This window comes from Mastacembelus armatus, chromosome 17 (assembly GCF_900324485.2).
Source record: "Mastacembelus armatus chromosome 17, fMasArm1.2, whole genome shotgun sequence".
In the NCBI taxonomy this organism is placed as follows: domain Eukaryota; kingdom Metazoa; phylum Chordata; class Actinopteri; order Synbranchiformes; family Mastacembelidae; genus Mastacembelus; species Mastacembelus armatus.
The window spans coordinates 7,110,701-7,126,812 of NC_046649.1; the positions used below are offsets into that span (position 1 = coordinate 7,110,701).

A 16,112-nucleotide genomic window follows, 5' to 3' on the forward strand; every position below is an offset into this window, starting at 1 on the left:
ACTCTCCATTGCTCTGGACTGTTGACCCTAGGTACTTAAAATCCCCCACCTTCTTCACCTCTGCTCCCTGTAACCTCACCGTTCTGCTTGAGTCCCTCTCATTTACACACATGTACTCTGTTTTACTGCGGCTAACCTTCATTCCTCTCCTTTCCAGAGCAAACCTCCACCTCTCTAGATTTTCCTCCATCTGCTCCCTGCTCTCACTACAGATGACAATGTCATCTGCAAACATCATGGTCCACGGAGATTCCTGCCTGATTCCTGTGCTCCTGCCTCCACTCTTCTATGTCACCCTATGATCCTCCCTTTTCTGGAAAAATGTGTTCACTACAGCCATTTCCATCCTTTTTGCAAAGTCTACCACCATCTGTCCTTCTGCATTCCTGTCCTGCATACCAAACTTACCCATCACTTCCTCGTCACCTCTGTTTCCCTAGGCTGCCCTTTCATCTGTTCCCAGGAAATTAAGGAACACATAAAATGTCTTCCAGGGAGCACACACTCTGCAGCCAGTTGGTGAATCAGAGGGGTCACATGAGTCCACCATTAGATCCTAATGACCCTCACCTGAGCTCACTTCTATTGGTCACCTAATGAGCCTATTCAGACCAGGTGTGAAGTGAAACCAACTCAGGAGTGTGGGTCTAATGACTCTCATCTGATTTACATAGCTCACCTAATGAGCCTATGGGACTATGGGGGAGTGAAACTGACTGAACAACTACAAACCAACCTTTTGAAATAGAAACAAAGGGGAGCATAGATACTGGCTGATCAGGCCGGTCATTCTGGAATAAGAGGGAGTTACAAAGACAAACCTAATTAACTAAACAAGGCAGTCTATCAGTTCACAAAAACTAAATCTAACTCAGAACTAAAGTACCCTAAATTTAATTTAACCTAAAGATATAAACACAAAGTTGAAACTAGAAGCCACCACATCCTTTACAGGTCTTGGTCTGATCCTTGGCCTGGCCTGCTGCATTTGACCAGGCTCCACCCTCAGCCTCCTTTTTCTGGCCACATCATGAAGAAGAAGAAGAAGTACTTTATTAATCCCCAAGGGGAAATTCAATTGTTACAGCAGTTATTCTCATTTAAAGTTATTAAATTATATTAAGTAATAGTAATTAATAAACTAATTAAGTTGTATGTAGAAAAGTAATAAAGTAATTATTTATTTTTGGGGGTTTGTGTGTGTGCGTGCATGCATGTGTATGTGGTGTGTGTGTGTGTTGTTTATATTGTGGAATTATAGAGAATTATGAAGGGGAACTCAAAGAGGTAACTCAAAATACAAAGAGAAACAAATGACTATAACAGAGCACTATGTCTGCCATGACATACTATTTGCACCATCATTTTATAGTTGGCAGGTACCAGGGTAAAACTGAAAATATGTTATGTATTGAAGAAAACTGGACCCAGATGCAGGACAAAGGCTTTATTTCAAACACGACAGTCGGGAGCCAGGAGAAGGACGGGAGGACAGACAGGAGTACAGGTGGGAGAACAGGCAGGGGTACAGGAGAAGCATACGGGAGAAGAACACCAGAGAAAAACACTGGAGATCATGGAAGAACACAGGCTGACGGACTAATACACAAACAAACTCACAGGCAAGTATCCAGGACGAACCAACAAAGGAACAGGACTGGTACATATATATAAAGGCACACAAGGAGGGAGAGAACACAGAGCAGGGACAGGTGAAACTGATTAGGAGTGATTAACATAAAGCTACTGAGGACTACAAGAGGGGAGAACAGGAGATGATTACAAAATAAAAGTCCTCAGTGGGAAGTACAAATGATAATCATAAGGGAATACACAGAACTCCCTCCAATACATGCAGACATTTCAAACAAAGACAATGTTGTGTTGTATATTGTCGGTTCTTCCAACGACACTGCATCAAGTGGAAAGAATAAATATTTTATTACTATTACATTATTTGTTATTAACATTTGTTACAGTTACTCTTCAATATAAATTAGCACTTAAGAAATAATGTTTAGATTGGTTATTGCATTTTCTGTATATACCAAAAGAATTAAAATATTCTGTAAATAAATTCTGTAAATCTCAGCAATTAGTGCAGTGATCCAACTTGGACTCAAGTTTAGTTTCTGTCATTAACATAATAGATGATGCTGATTTTGGATCTTTGTCTTATTTTTGTAAATAACTGAATGGACACTAACAACACAAGGCAACTCAGCCTCAGAACATATGAACATACTTGTCAACATCTCTCTTCTCTCATGTTCATTTTGCCTAGATGTAAGAAAATACCGTTTAAACAGATTTTAGTGGGAAAATCACTTTACAATGATTTGTCCACACATTGCCCAGTGGAAATAAAAAAAAAACAACAGCATACATATATTGTGGGGAGATTGCTACATAGTCAGTTGCTGTAGAAAAATTAAAGTGATTTTTCTGCTGCACAGCCTTAGAGCATCACAAGCAAGTTTAGTGCAGTTGACAGTAATTTAGGTTGTGTTTGTGTGCAATGAAACGCATTGGGAAAGACAAAACACAGATACACCCTTCATTAAAACTATACACAAAGTCTATAAAATACATTTTTTTTCCGAGAATGACAAGAAGGGGCATGAAATTGAGCGAGAAGTCCTTTATTGTAGTTTATCGCTCACATTACATCATCCCTACACACTGTCAATATTGTTAAATTTATCAAAGGAAAGTTAATTATACACAAATGATGGTAAATGAAGATATTAAAAAAATCTATTTTAATATTCATGTCAGAATTATAATTCTCCATCAGAATCAACAGATTCAGTTCAATGCATTTGGCATGTAGGTTTAGTTTTCCTATACCTCAGTGTTATCAGCTGTTCAGTGCAGTGCAGCTTGTTGGAGTGACTCAGAGTTGAGCTGCTGATGCTTTCTGTTGCACTCCAGTGTCATGTTCCCTCATTCTTTAAAGCTTAATATTTGTCTCGTGTTTTGCCACATAAGAGTTCCAGTTTTTGGCAGAAATGTAAAGAGATCCAAGAGGGAGGCCCTTACCAGTTCCCAGCTCACTGTGGCCCACTTCAGACCAGTCCAGGCCCTGGTCAACAGTAGAAAAGAGTAGAGTACAGAGCATCCCTCTGGTGTTGCACGGTTATTTACCAAACTTAGCAATTCATTTAACCGAAGGGCATTTTGTGTCTCATAGCACAAAATGACCAAAATAAATTAAAATCTAATTTGCTCACACCCTTCCTCGAAAGTATATTTTATTATTATTATTATTGTTGTTGTTATTGCTGGGATCATCATTAATATGTTAGCTTTCTCAGGTGTAACTTAATTGGACCTGAAGGGAGCACAAAACCAGTGGTTTGAGGATTTTTGCACAAACATTAAACTCCATAGAGTACAATGCTGCCATTCATCTTCTCATTCATGAGATTTTCATACTGAAAGTGATGGATAATAGGGACATGTCTACACCAATATTTTAGGAGGATACAAATGTCCCTTCCAATATTTGAGCAAACTTGTTCACATTATCTTTGGAGTGAAGTCAGAAACCTTGCTTTTTCTCTATTTTCCTCCACACTGTCTGTATCTTGTGAAAGCTCCTCTAAATGTTTTTTTCATTACTGCAATAAAGCTGCTGATGGCCCTCCTGTGCTCACAGAGCAGAAGATAAATACAGGATATAACAGCAGCACCCAATAGTGGACTATTTCATATGATTATATTGGAAGCCTGTGAGAGCTGACTCCTCAGCTCAGCTCTTCCCTTCCTTGCAAATACCTGTTCTACTACCTGTTTGGTGTTAAATGACTTCTGGGCTTCGTCCTGTGTGCTCAGCGGTCCTTTCCTGTGAAAATCCACTGCAGCACACAGCCACCAATCTTCATTTTGGCTCTTCTCTCCCTCCTGTTGAAACTGCCTCACTTTGCCTCATTTTCAAGCCCCTTTTTCTGCTCTCTTGACAGCACTTACTCGCAAATGTTGCTAATAAATTTCCCTTTGTTCAACCTGTTACCTTACATGTCTTTTACTCAGTCTTTTCAGCTTCATTGTGGCCTATTTTGCTGCAGTTGATCTTTCCTTCCTTCCTCTTTTCCTTCCTGCCTTTTCTCCTGTGTCCCAATTACCCATCTTTTCTCTCTGCTTCTATTTTTCTAAAGACAATGGCATCTTTCGGAATGATCAGCAGAAGTGTTCATGCATTTTCCAAATAGCCACACTTCAAAGGCATCAGTATATATCATCTGAAGAACTTGAAGGGTGGTCGAATGGCTTCAGGAATCCCCTGGGAACATGTTTGCTATTATGCAAACCTTGTCAGCACATTACTGGACTTATTTCTCAACAAACTGTCACTCAGGAGAACAGCACATGCAACCCACCGTACACTCCAACAAACATGGATGGACATGCTTCAAAGGTAGTGGTGATCATGTTTCACGGTTAAGAAAATAACCCAGAGAGAGTTACTGCACCTCTGATCATATTCCCAGTACATTTAGATTCAGAAAAGTTCTGCACATACAGGGCCAAGTTCAAGGTAATTTCCTATATCAGCCTCTATAGTTAGAGAATTATTGTTCAGCTCGTACAACAGCTAATGTTGTGAGGCCATAGGAACATCTCCTAAAGATGCAGTAAGAACTTCATTTCACTTCTTTTGTCCTTTTGCCACATAATTAACTGTAAATACTACAAATACAGTATAACACATATATAATGTGTTAAAATATAACACATTGCATCACAAATCACACAAACAAGGCAATAAATCGAACAAAGTCGGCAATCTCCAAAATAAAAATGAAAAGTGAAGTACACAGTCAGGTTCATCTTACAGTACAACTCTGTGTTTAGAAGCCAGGTGAGGGTTTTCCAATAAGACTCACTGAAGCTCATTGGGGTTGCAGAAGTCATGTCCTGTTTTTGCCTCACCTCCTCCTTGACAGAGTTAGCAGTCTTTGCCTCCCCGCATCCTGCGTCCTCTCTATTATCTTCATCTTGTAATTCCACTTGGGTATCTGCAGCTGGTTGTGGTTCGTGTTTTTCCGGGGGTTTTCTGGTATAAAGCTAGGAACCGGGGCTTTGCAGAGCCTCACTATGGGCACCACAATGCCCGGACGCACACTGCTTCTCCTCAGCATATTGAGCGGGAGGAGGCTGGCTCGTCTAATGGCCAGTGTGGATGCTATAGCCACATCCCTAAGCAGCTGAGGCTGGAGGCTGGCCCTTCGATCCCTCATCTTGGGGATGAGCAGAATCCGTGAGTTTTGAAAAAATCTCTTGTAGTTGTTCAGTCTGTCTGGGCCCAGACGCTTCAGCTCAGCCACCCGTTGCCTCCTCAGAATCTCCTGCACAGCATGACGCCGCTTTCCAATGCAAGGCGGGCTGCTAGGACACACTGTGTGGCAAGCTGTAGCGATGAATGGGCTGGAGATGCTGGTGGTGATCCGGACCATATGATCAAGAACACCGTCATCCACAGGGTTAACCCTGTTATTAATGTAAAACCTATAAGGGCAGCAGGAGAGAAAGTTCATCAAACGCCGCCAGCAGGACTTGGGATCTTGGGCCTGGACAACCAGCTCCTGCACAAGAAAATGTTGCGGTTTAAAAGGAATCAACTTTTTAAAAAAATCAACATCTGAATCTCTATACAGAAGGCTGTAGTTATTATGAATGTATTAACCTCTAACATGGGCCACTCCAGGGAGAAGGAATCACAGAACTGCTCAGCACAGGGCTTCAACATCAGTTGATACATCAAGTGGGCTGTCTCATATCGACCAGTGAAGAGAGCCCACTCCCTGGGCGTCATTCTGCGGCCGTAGTCCCGCGCCTGAATATCACTTCCTGGAAAAATCAAGATTGTTGGAGACATTTGACGAAAGAAGATGGATCTATGACTAAATTTTAATCTGCTTATCATCTTTTAAGTGTAGACTTACAACTTTCCTTTTTGACAAAGGAAAGTTCTGGCTCAGGTCACACTGAACCATCCCTTAGTTATGTTACTATAAGCATAGACTGCCTGAGGACTCTCCATCAGCGCATTAAGTGCCTTGAGATGATTGTATGATGATTTGCTGCTATACAAATAAACTGATTTGTACTGAATTGAATCTGTACAGTGATTTATCAAAGGTGATTGCTACCTTTATGTACTCAAACATACTGTACAGATCAATTCAGGTCAGAAGAAAAAAGCTCAGCATACACACTTCGGTCTGTCTGTAGCTGAGCAATGAAAATTAGTTTAAGCCGTACATACCAGCCAGCATAAGTGCCCTGACACATTCAGGGCGACCCTGCATTGCAGCCTTCATCAAAGCTGTGAAACCATGACAGTTCCTCCTATCGATGTCTAGTCCAGGGAAGTAGTTCAGTAAATAGTTAGAGATGATCACATGACCTGCAGAGCAGAGAGAATCAAATTGTGTTAAATGTGTCAGGTCTGCACAGAACCGATCACATTGACTGCTGCACATCACTAGGTCAAGGTGGCTGCAGTGCTTGTAGCCAGGTGCCACAACTGCTCTTCACCACTTGCAAGACCACAGGGCATGATGGGAAATACCAAGCTCTCACCTGTCCTCAAAGCATATTAGTTTGCTGGATTAACCACATGACATTTTATAAAAGCTTGTTTCAGTGGAGCTAGGAGCTTGTTTAGGTGATTTTGTATCAAAATGTGTGGATATATACCACATTCCCCTGTCAAATAGTACTGTGATATCTTTGCTGTGCTCTAAACAAAAGTTAAAAGTGTTAATAACACTGATTAATAATATGGTGTCTTGATCAACAGACACAAATTACAAATTCATAAGCACAAATGAATAATACATGTGCAGTTATGAAACAAAGTGAATAGATGCAGTAACTCGGGAGCATAAATTATTGCAAAAGGCAATTTAAATGATCTCTAGCACTAATGTCCCCAGACTGCTTCAAATCTACACACATCTACAGTTGTGTAAAAAAGTTGTGTGTCCTGATTTCAAACATACACTTGTTATCCACTTTGGGGATTGGATAAGTAACTTCACTGGGAACAAGTCAAACTGCAGCTTTTTAACCGTTCACAAGGAAGTTCCTAATTGAGTAAATCCAGTCTAAATCCAAGGTAATGAAACATCTCCTGATATTCCTTGAAGTTGGCAAAATGCTGATTTTACCTTGCAACAGGAATCCATTAACGAGATACAGCTGGAAAGAGAATGGTTGAATGGAAACATGAGTAGAAGGGTTAATACTGGAGCATGTCCTTCCCAACCCATACCTGTGCTTTCTACCTTAGGCAGTTCAGTGAAGAGTTTTAGAGAAAGTTTTTTCTTCTTCTTACTCAGATGACCACTTTGCTGCAGTCATGTGGACTCACTGTCTTGGTCACCAGTTCCCCTGAGGTGTTGCAGAGCACTTTGTCATAAAAGAGGATCAATAGTTCTTTTAATGAAGCAGAAAATGAAGAGTATCCTGCAGCTATTCATCACAGGCCACAGTGAGCCATTCATCATTGTTAGCAGATCAGAGGCCGGGGCACCACGTCTGATACATGTGGTTGCATCACTATGAGGATACTTACAATGGTACATTGTAATGCCAGCAAATAACTGATTCTTGCAACTGGAAGCACCAGACCTCATAATATGGTCTATGCTTGAATTTGGATACATTTTGAAACTCAATTGTCTGCAATAAAATTTCTACCACCATACATTATGCATAAAAAGCAGTGGGGGAGAGAATCATAAAAGTATACAAGCTAACATATCACACTGGGAGCAAGCTCAGACAATAGCTATTAGATAGATTATGAGGAAAGGTAACACAAGGTAAAGACGCCATTACTGGGTTTGTGAACGCACAAATTGTGACACGGATTCAATGGATGTTTTAAAGTTTGCATATTTATAGTGATAATAGACATTGTTTGCTCACAAAAGGTGTGTCAGGATTGTCATGTCTAAAGGCTTTTTGCCCTGGAATTTAATGAGGATTGTTTCTGTAATAATGAAACATCACTGCATTGTGTTAAATATGGGAGAACGACAGTGGAACTCAAACTCAGTAAACTCTCTGCCACCTCTACAGACCCGTTTATGGATTCCTGTCTAAGTGAGTATATTGGGTTGTAATTTCAATCATTAAAACAGTTTCTAACCAGTAGGGCCCCACACAAACATTGCTGAAAGGTCCAGTGAGGGAAATAACAAAAGTTGTCAGAAACAGAGATTTATTCCTCAGTATAGATAGTTAACACACCAGTCTCACGCAGTGTCTAGTAGCTCAGTGTCTACTAGCACAGTGACTCCCTCAAAGGGCCATAAGTATGGGACATTCAGTTCAATTAGTATTTTGCCAAGTCACAGTGAAAATCATCTTAAAGCATCTATATATATATATATAGATAGATGCTCAAGTCTGTGGTTGAAGGTGGTTTTACCTGCTTGTGCTGCAGTAATAAGAGCAGTGTTGCCTTCATTATCCTGCCAGTTGACATCAAGATATGGGCACTGAGAAAGGGCGATGACCACATCCACATAGCCATGGTAGCATGCCACAATTAGACCAGACTGCAACACAACAAAAGTGCTTGAGCTTCTTCATGTGGCTTTGTCTGTGATAAATTTTAGTCATTAAGAACACCTAAATTGTTTCTCAGGGATGCAGTAAATCTTTTTTTATGGATCCATAGCCATATTTCCACATGGGAGAAGATCCCTGCAGTGATGAGTGATCTTCTGCAGCGATCTTCACAAAATAAAATAAATTATGCCTGCAAAAAAAAAAAAAAAAAGGCTGCTTTTCAGTGTGTGAAACAGGTTTTAATTCTGTAAGAAACTGTGAACCCAGGTGAAACATGGGTTTCCACATGTAATGGTCGAGCACTAAAATATGTAAATTACTATTTTTTTTTATTTATTATTATTTTAAAGAGGTAACACCCATTAGAACAGAGCTAGCATCGTATTGGGCTAACTTCTGATTTGAAAATGGAACAAATGGAACAGGGTTACTTCTTAGGACAAATAATAAGCTTTACTGATAAATTTCACAATCTACCAGGTGTTCCACTTATCTGCCTGTAGCCTTTGGTGTGACAATAAATCAACCACATCAACAAGAGTGAACCACTGTATTATGAGCATGCAGCAGCATGTACAGATAGAGAACTGTGAAAATAAATGTGGGTAGTATTGAACGATTAGTCATTGTAGAATATGCAATGTAGAAACATAGTGGAACCCAAAGTGGATCCAGTTTCTACTCCACTTTGGTTTAAAGTTGGAGCTAATTTATAATGAATTACCTCACCAGCAAGGCCATATACCAACATTGCTGAAAAGTCCATTGAGGCAACCACTGACAGTTTAGAGTCAACCACCAGATTATCCACATTATCTGTACCAGTTTTTAAATAAGTGTACATTTAAAAACCAGGTGATCTGTATGTGGATCTGGATAAAGAAAAACACTGTATGCAGAACACACTGTAATATTGAATTAACACAATTAGCATATTTATGAGTAAACAATCTGACAGAGCAGATGAATTTTGAAACAAAACAGAGCATTTTGCAGTGAGACAATGTATTTGTAGATGCTAATTTAAATATGTGTCTTGAACTAACAGCATCTGAAACCACTGCATGTGCACAGATTAGTTTCTTCTAAAGCCAAAGAAACCTAAATGCCATATTTATTTTTATCATTTATAATAATGTACTTGCATTTATTAAGAAAGGGTGAATTAGACAGAGAGTTGGTGAGACAAGATATGAGGCTTCTGCAGCACCACTGGGTGATATGACAAATATTAAATATGACACCCAATGTGCAGTGATCATCTTTTTTGCTGTGCATGCATTGATTCAGCAGTACTCTGAGTTAATGAAGAGTTTCCCCACAGGGACCAAATAGGGCAGCTGGGTAGGCGATCTTTTATTTTAACAGTGCAGTGTGTAAATGTGAAAGATTTGGTGGCATCTAGTGGTGAGATCACAGAATGAAACATTCTCACACTCCAGCCCCCTGAGGTGCAAAGGAGGGTACCTTTAAAATAAAACAAATCCAATTCCCTGTCTAGAGCCAGTGCTTGGTTTGTCTTTCCTAGGCCACTGTAGAAACATGGTGCTCATTCTAAGAATAAGAAAATGCAACAGTTGGTGATTACACTCTACACATCCATGCATCCATACAGCATCTATACCAACTTATTCCTTAACCAGGGTCACAGGGATCTGCTGGAGCCTATCCCAGCTCTCTCTGGGTGAAAGGCAGGGGTCCACCCTGGACAGGTCCCCAGTCCATCACAGGGCCACATAGAGACAAACAACCTCACACACTCACACTCACTCCTATGGGCAATTTAGAGTCACCAATCAACCTGACATACATGTTTTTGGACTGTGGGAGGAAACCAGAGTACCTGGAGAAAACCCACACAAGCACAGGGAGAACATGCAAACTCCTCACAGAAAGGTCCCTGATGGGTTTCAAACCAGGAACCTTCTTGCTGTGAGGCAACAATGCTAACCACTAAACCACAGTGCTGCCCCTGATAACACACTGACAACACATTTATAAATACTATATTCCATTTTTGCTAAGAGATTGTACCACATATTACACATCAAACCTTTAAAGGGACACCCGTTTGATGTTTTCAGTCAAATCTTACTTCTAACAGAACCACTGTTTGACTCAGTCCCAATAGTATGATCCTATGATACATGATCTTGTCATGACATATTAATATTTCCATTGCAGCTCATTCCCAGATGTTCTAAAAGACATTACTGCCAAAGTATTGCAGTACAATCCTTGTTTATAAGCATACAGGGCCTCTTACTTAGTGCTGAAGTCTGCCATAGCAAGCCCTTTAAAAGCTGGGCTCTGATGTCAAGCTGTGCCTTGACACTGTCACTGTGCAGTTTATACTCCCCATCTGTCAGTGGAGGCTTAACCAACTGCTCTGAACCTTCCTTCATGTGGCTTCACGGCTTCAGAAGCTGCATGCAGCTGGCCTGACTGCAAAACCTCATGTGACTGTTGGTAAGAAAAACTGCACCTAACTGTACCTTTTGGTTACATATCAAAACACATCTTAGCTACTAGACTCAAAGTGACCAATTACAGGATTCATTTCCAAGACATGTTACATTTTAGACATGAACTTCTTTGTTTGCTGTGCTCACAATCAAAAAAGTTCAGTTTTTTAGGTTTGTCATTTAACCTGTAAACTTTAGGTTATATGTATTTAGAACAGATCATATACATGATGGGCAACAGCAACAGTTCCCATATAAAGGTAAAACATCATATTGATTTTAAATCTGTTGTTCAGACATGATGCAACAGCTCCCTACTGTTGAGCAGGAACAGTTGGCACCATGACTTCCACAGTACTGAACCGGACAAGCATCACAGTCCCACTCCTTTTTAAAGCAGTGGCTGAGTGTATGAGCAACAGTGAGAGGGGAAAATGTGTTGGAAATTTGAAATGTACAGCTGTTAATTCCCATTTCCAGGTTGAAATGCCAGTGATTAGAGTGCATGTTTTAAAGGCTCACTGTTAAATCTTTAGCATGATCTATTAGCAGAAACTGAACACAGTGTTCATAAATATGTTATCTGTGTGTAGTCATCATGAAATACCTTTCTTTTTTAATCTCTGAATGAGCCTTTTAAATGTACATAGGCAGTGGGTCTCCTTTTACAGAGGCAGCCATGTTGTACTGCCATGTTTCTACAGTGGCCTAGAAAGGACAAACCAAAAACTGGCTCTAGACAGGGAATCATGTTTTTCCGATACCTATTCTGCAAACCACACTAAGTTATTTCAGAGTTTTAAATATATTTTTCTGTGGAAGAAATCCTATACAGTGGTTCTGTGAATTCTTTGCTCAATAAATGTTTGATAGCGTGTTAGTAAAGTGAGTACAGTTGATTCTGGATATGTTTGAAGTGACACATGTGCCAATAAGGCTTTGTGGCATGCAGGAATTTGTAGTAAATGTTTCCAGCCTTTGATACAGGAAACATTGGGATTTTTGTTCTGTTACAAACTTTGTCACAGAACTTTGCTGGTTTCAAGATAGTAGTGAAAAAGTCCCTGAAAATAAACATTATATTATAATGTGTGTGAACTCAGACACCTACTCTTCTGTTTCTATCAGTCTCCTTCACTTCCTCTTCAGTCACGCCTTGTCTAATCATAATCTTGACAATGATGGCGTTGTTGTTGCAGCAGGCCTTGAAGAAGGAGATTGGCTCTGGGCTCAGTGAGCAGTCCCTTTGAGAGATGGCTGAATTGTTTGATGGATAGTAGGAATCATCTGAGGCAATGCTTCGTGTGTCTGTGCAATCTGGCAAGGCATCAAAGTCCAACTCCTCAAACTCCTGGTAGATATCATCCTCATCCTCCCAGTAGTTACGTGTGTAATCAACTTCAGCCTCTGCATTATCGTCTTGTCCTGATATTTCGCACTCATCCCCATCTTCATCAACCTTAGTGATGGACATGACTGGTGTGTCCATAGCCACTTTACTGGTCCTAAACTCCGTCTGGCCAAGTCCATGTCCTCCAACCACTCCATTCTCTTGAATATTTGAACCATGACCATGTTCTTCTGTTATTAACACCATTTAAACTCTCCAACACCTACACACCTATTTAAATTTTTTTGCCAGGGACCTAGAGTTTATGCCCATAGGCAGGCCAAAATATTGCAACTCATCCTACCTGACAGAAGACTGAATCCTTCCATGCTCAACTTCTATCGGTTTCTGTTGGGTTTCCCATGAGACAGGGGTTACCAAAGGTCACAGGGAGGCAAAAGATCATTGTAGGTAGCTACTGCCAATTCTCTGTCATTGTGAAAACTTCTGAGTTTGCCATAAAAGTTCGTAAAACGTCGATCTTTTCAGTGATCTGAGGTGGTCACGCTGGACTTCAAGACGTTTTTGTCTTTACTAAGCATATCAGTATTACATTTTCACATAGGCTAAATGAAGTTTCACAAACCTAAGAGCAATCATGATTACAAACTGCAGAAAGGTCACAGCCAATCTCCATGTGAGTCTTCACAAAGGCACAAAAATCCTCATCTTCCACACTGTATAATCACAGCATCAAAACCCAGACAGGCAGCTTGAATGGCTGAACTCTTGATGAGAAGTTAAAGCTGAATATGTCCTTCGAACAGCAGAACAGACAGCCGTCTTGAGAGGAACAGTAATAGTCACCACTGACAGCATTGAGCAACTAATCCTATTTTTCCCTGTGGAGAAATGCTGGGCTTCCTTTGAGGATGGCCGGCAATGGGATGAAAGACATTCTTTTGAAGTGACGCATGATAATCCCTTTAGTTGCTTTTTCTCTAGGTCTAGTTGTTCTGTCGTGTTTCCTTCCCCAGTGACAAGAGAGCTTGAATGTTTTCAGCTGGAATGCAAGAAACTGTACAAATGAATAGGACAAGCACAGGGAATGTCTTAACTCTTGATAATCTTTTCTCCTAATATTTACAATGTTTCACATGAAGAAAACGGGGGGGAGCGAGTGAGCCATTGTTTCATTGTTTCAAAAGACTGAAAAATTCAAACCAAACACAGGGAATGTGGAAATTTAGTGTAACAAATCTAAAAATACGTCAGTGTTTATACCAACATTCAATTACTGCCTTTGTTCTGATATCCTTATTAGAGATTAGTGCAAATGGTCAAGCCAACCCTACCGCCCTCCGGTTTCACTGCGCACTGCCAGCTTAAATTGGATTTCTCTGCCATGTGACTAAATCTATATACAGAGCACAATGGAAGAACTGGGCTCACCCTGAACAAAGGTAGAGTTCAAGCCCTAATGTCAGTGTCTAAGCCAAAGTGTTGAGTGCCGTGCCACTTGTAATACCTGCATCCCTTTAGATTAATAAGTGACTTTTGGAATTGGTTAAAGCTAAAAGACTTTTGAAAGAATGGATATCAAAGCAGATAACTGAACGAATTAGAAGGAAAATGATTTTTTTACAAAGTAAATACACTAAACCATACTAAATGCCCAGTTGCAAAATATAACTCCCACTTATAAGGGTTAAATTTTAATATCATTAAATTCTCCCCAAAACTATAATCATCACTAAAAGGTGAACCTGCAGTAATTGACTTTGCCCAGTTGGGGAAAGAGGAAATAAGCTGAATACAACAGTGGCGCCTGATCACCTCCATTAATTTGAACAGGGTGAACCAATTAGCAAAGAGCAGCAACATGAGCAGTAATGTGAAGACATGTTTCTGGCTACCTGGTAAGTCTCCAGCATCCACTCTCTGTTTTGCACTCTTTTTGGTCTCCACTCACTCCTAATGGAAATACCTGGCTCTTAAGCAGCTTAATGCTCCATTATGTTTGCCAACTAATTGCTAACTCTATCTGGTTTTAAATAGCAAGAGGGTGTCTTCATTTTTTTTTTTTTTTTTTTTTTTTTTTTGCTGTGGACAATAAAAACAAAGTTGTATGCCTGAAACCCAAAACAATAAGCTAAAAGACATCGTAATGCCTTGCAGTACAGCACTACTGAGTCACGTGATTTAACCGTAGTCTCTTTCTGAACACTGTACAATCTTAGTTCACTAGTTTGCAACTGATCATTTAATAAAAACTGATCATAAAAAAAAAAAAACACTGGCATGTACACGTATTTTTTTAAAATTGCGGTGACAAGTTCGAAAGGTCATGACCTGAGCATCTTTTCAAACAGTGTGGAATCAATTCCAAGTGTTTCATGTTGGCTGCCTTGAAAAGGTAAGGGCTGCTCGCACTGAGCCAACATGTTTTCAGTGAGAAAAACATTAATCACTAGCTGTTAAATCCTGAAATTCCTGAATTAAACTGCACCGTGTGTAAAAAATGACACGAATTTCTTGTGCAAAGCAGTCATCCATTTCAGGAAAGTACAATTCAGCTTTGTACACTTGTTTTATGCCTGAAGTCTGGTTTTACAATCAGAAGAAAAAGAAATTAAACTCTTTGTGGCGCAGCACTAATCTCCCCAGAGCTCCCTAAGGAGGGGCAAATCACAGGCACTTATTCCATGATTTGAATAGTTATGAAAAGGTTGGTCCTATTGTGTTAGCAAGAAACGAAGCACAGGTTGGAAAAATCAGATTTAGCTTGACAGCAGAAATCTGGTTTCAGCTACATATGCTCCTAATCTGTACTTGGCTTCCTAAACTGTTAAGTCTGTGCATTAGCTGAAGGGTAATTGGATTCAGCAGAAATAACCCCACATCCGGTTTCTTCGAGCTGTGCTTTCCAGCAGTGTCAGACATTATCTCAAATCAGAGCTGTTGAAATGGCAGAGGGAATTAAAGATGAAATAAATACTGACTGAGAGCTGAAGCAGCAGGGTGAGTGTCTACAGTGAATCTGTTCAGTGACTAGTGTAGCTCTCAAATAGTTGTATGACATCAGGCAGGTGTGGCAGGATGGGTTCTGAGAGTCTGACAAGCTCTTCTGTTAAAGCATGCATGATTCTAAAAAGATTTTGTGGGCTGAAAAAAAATAGCAACCCTTCACAACCACAGTCGTATATGAGGAACTGGATACTGCATCCTGAGGTAAAAGCTGCCAGTTTCCACTGGTTTCTTAGTTTTGGGCCCACACTGGATTCAATTGCACTAATAGCATCCAGCTCCACACACATGCATGTATAGACACAAATTAAATTATTTTTACTGATTTACTTTACATTTTTTGGCCTAAATGAATCAATTTCTAGTCCTGCAATCACTTTAAAGTATTTGACTTCAGGAAAAAAAAAATTGTCTTATTAAAATGTTTTTTTACTGTATTACTGTGTACTGGAATGGTTTATTTGTGGGCGGTGGGTGCTACATGATCCTGCAATACCAAGAGAAGCTTCTACTTCTTAAAAAAGAAAAAAAAAAAAAAAAAAAAAAAATCAATCACACTCCAGTTTAGGTCCAGGGAGTTTAGTCATTAGTGGGAAGTACGTAAGTTCATTTGCTGATTTCAATAGGTGTTGAAGTATAATTATCCAGTAACTTACAAAAAACCAAACATTACAGCAAAGTCTGAAAAAAAGATTGTGATG

General features: G+C 39.9%; 1 protein-coding gene across 1 annotated transcript; it reads right to left on the reverse strand.

Annotated features, from left to right (window-relative positions):
* Positions 1 to 2,884: 2,884 nt before the first annotated feature.
* Positions 2,885 to 12,834, reverse strand: ankrd33bb (ankyrin repeat domain 33Bb). Its single transcript, XM_026313649.1, has 5 exons — positions 12,166 to 12,834; positions 8,447 to 8,576; positions 6,272 to 6,412; positions 5,690 to 5,853; positions 2,885 to 5,588 (listed from the first exon to the last, which is right to left on the reverse strand). Exons 1-5 carry the CDS (start codon positions 12,649 to 12,651, stop codon positions 4,932 to 4,934), a joined length of 1,578 nt encoding a protein of 525 aa, XP_026169434.1. The 5' UTR covers positions 12,652 to 12,834; the 3' UTR covers positions 2,885 to 4,931.
* Between the last annotated feature and the right edge of the window lie 3,278 nt (positions 12,835 to 16,112).

Coding starts and splice junctions, on each gene's coding strand:
- ankrd33bb (XM_026313649.1), bottom strand. CDS start 12,651: ATGGTGTTAATAACAGAAGAACATGGTCATGGTTCAAATATTCAAGAG. Junction 8,577..12,165: donor AGACTGATAGAAACAGAAGA/GTAGGTGTCTGA, acceptor GTTGTGTTGCAG/TCTGGTCTAATTGTGGCATG. Junction 5,854..6,271: donor CAGGGCACTTATGCTGGCTG/GTATGTACGGCT, acceptor TGATTTTTCCAG/GAAGTGATATTCAGGCGCGG.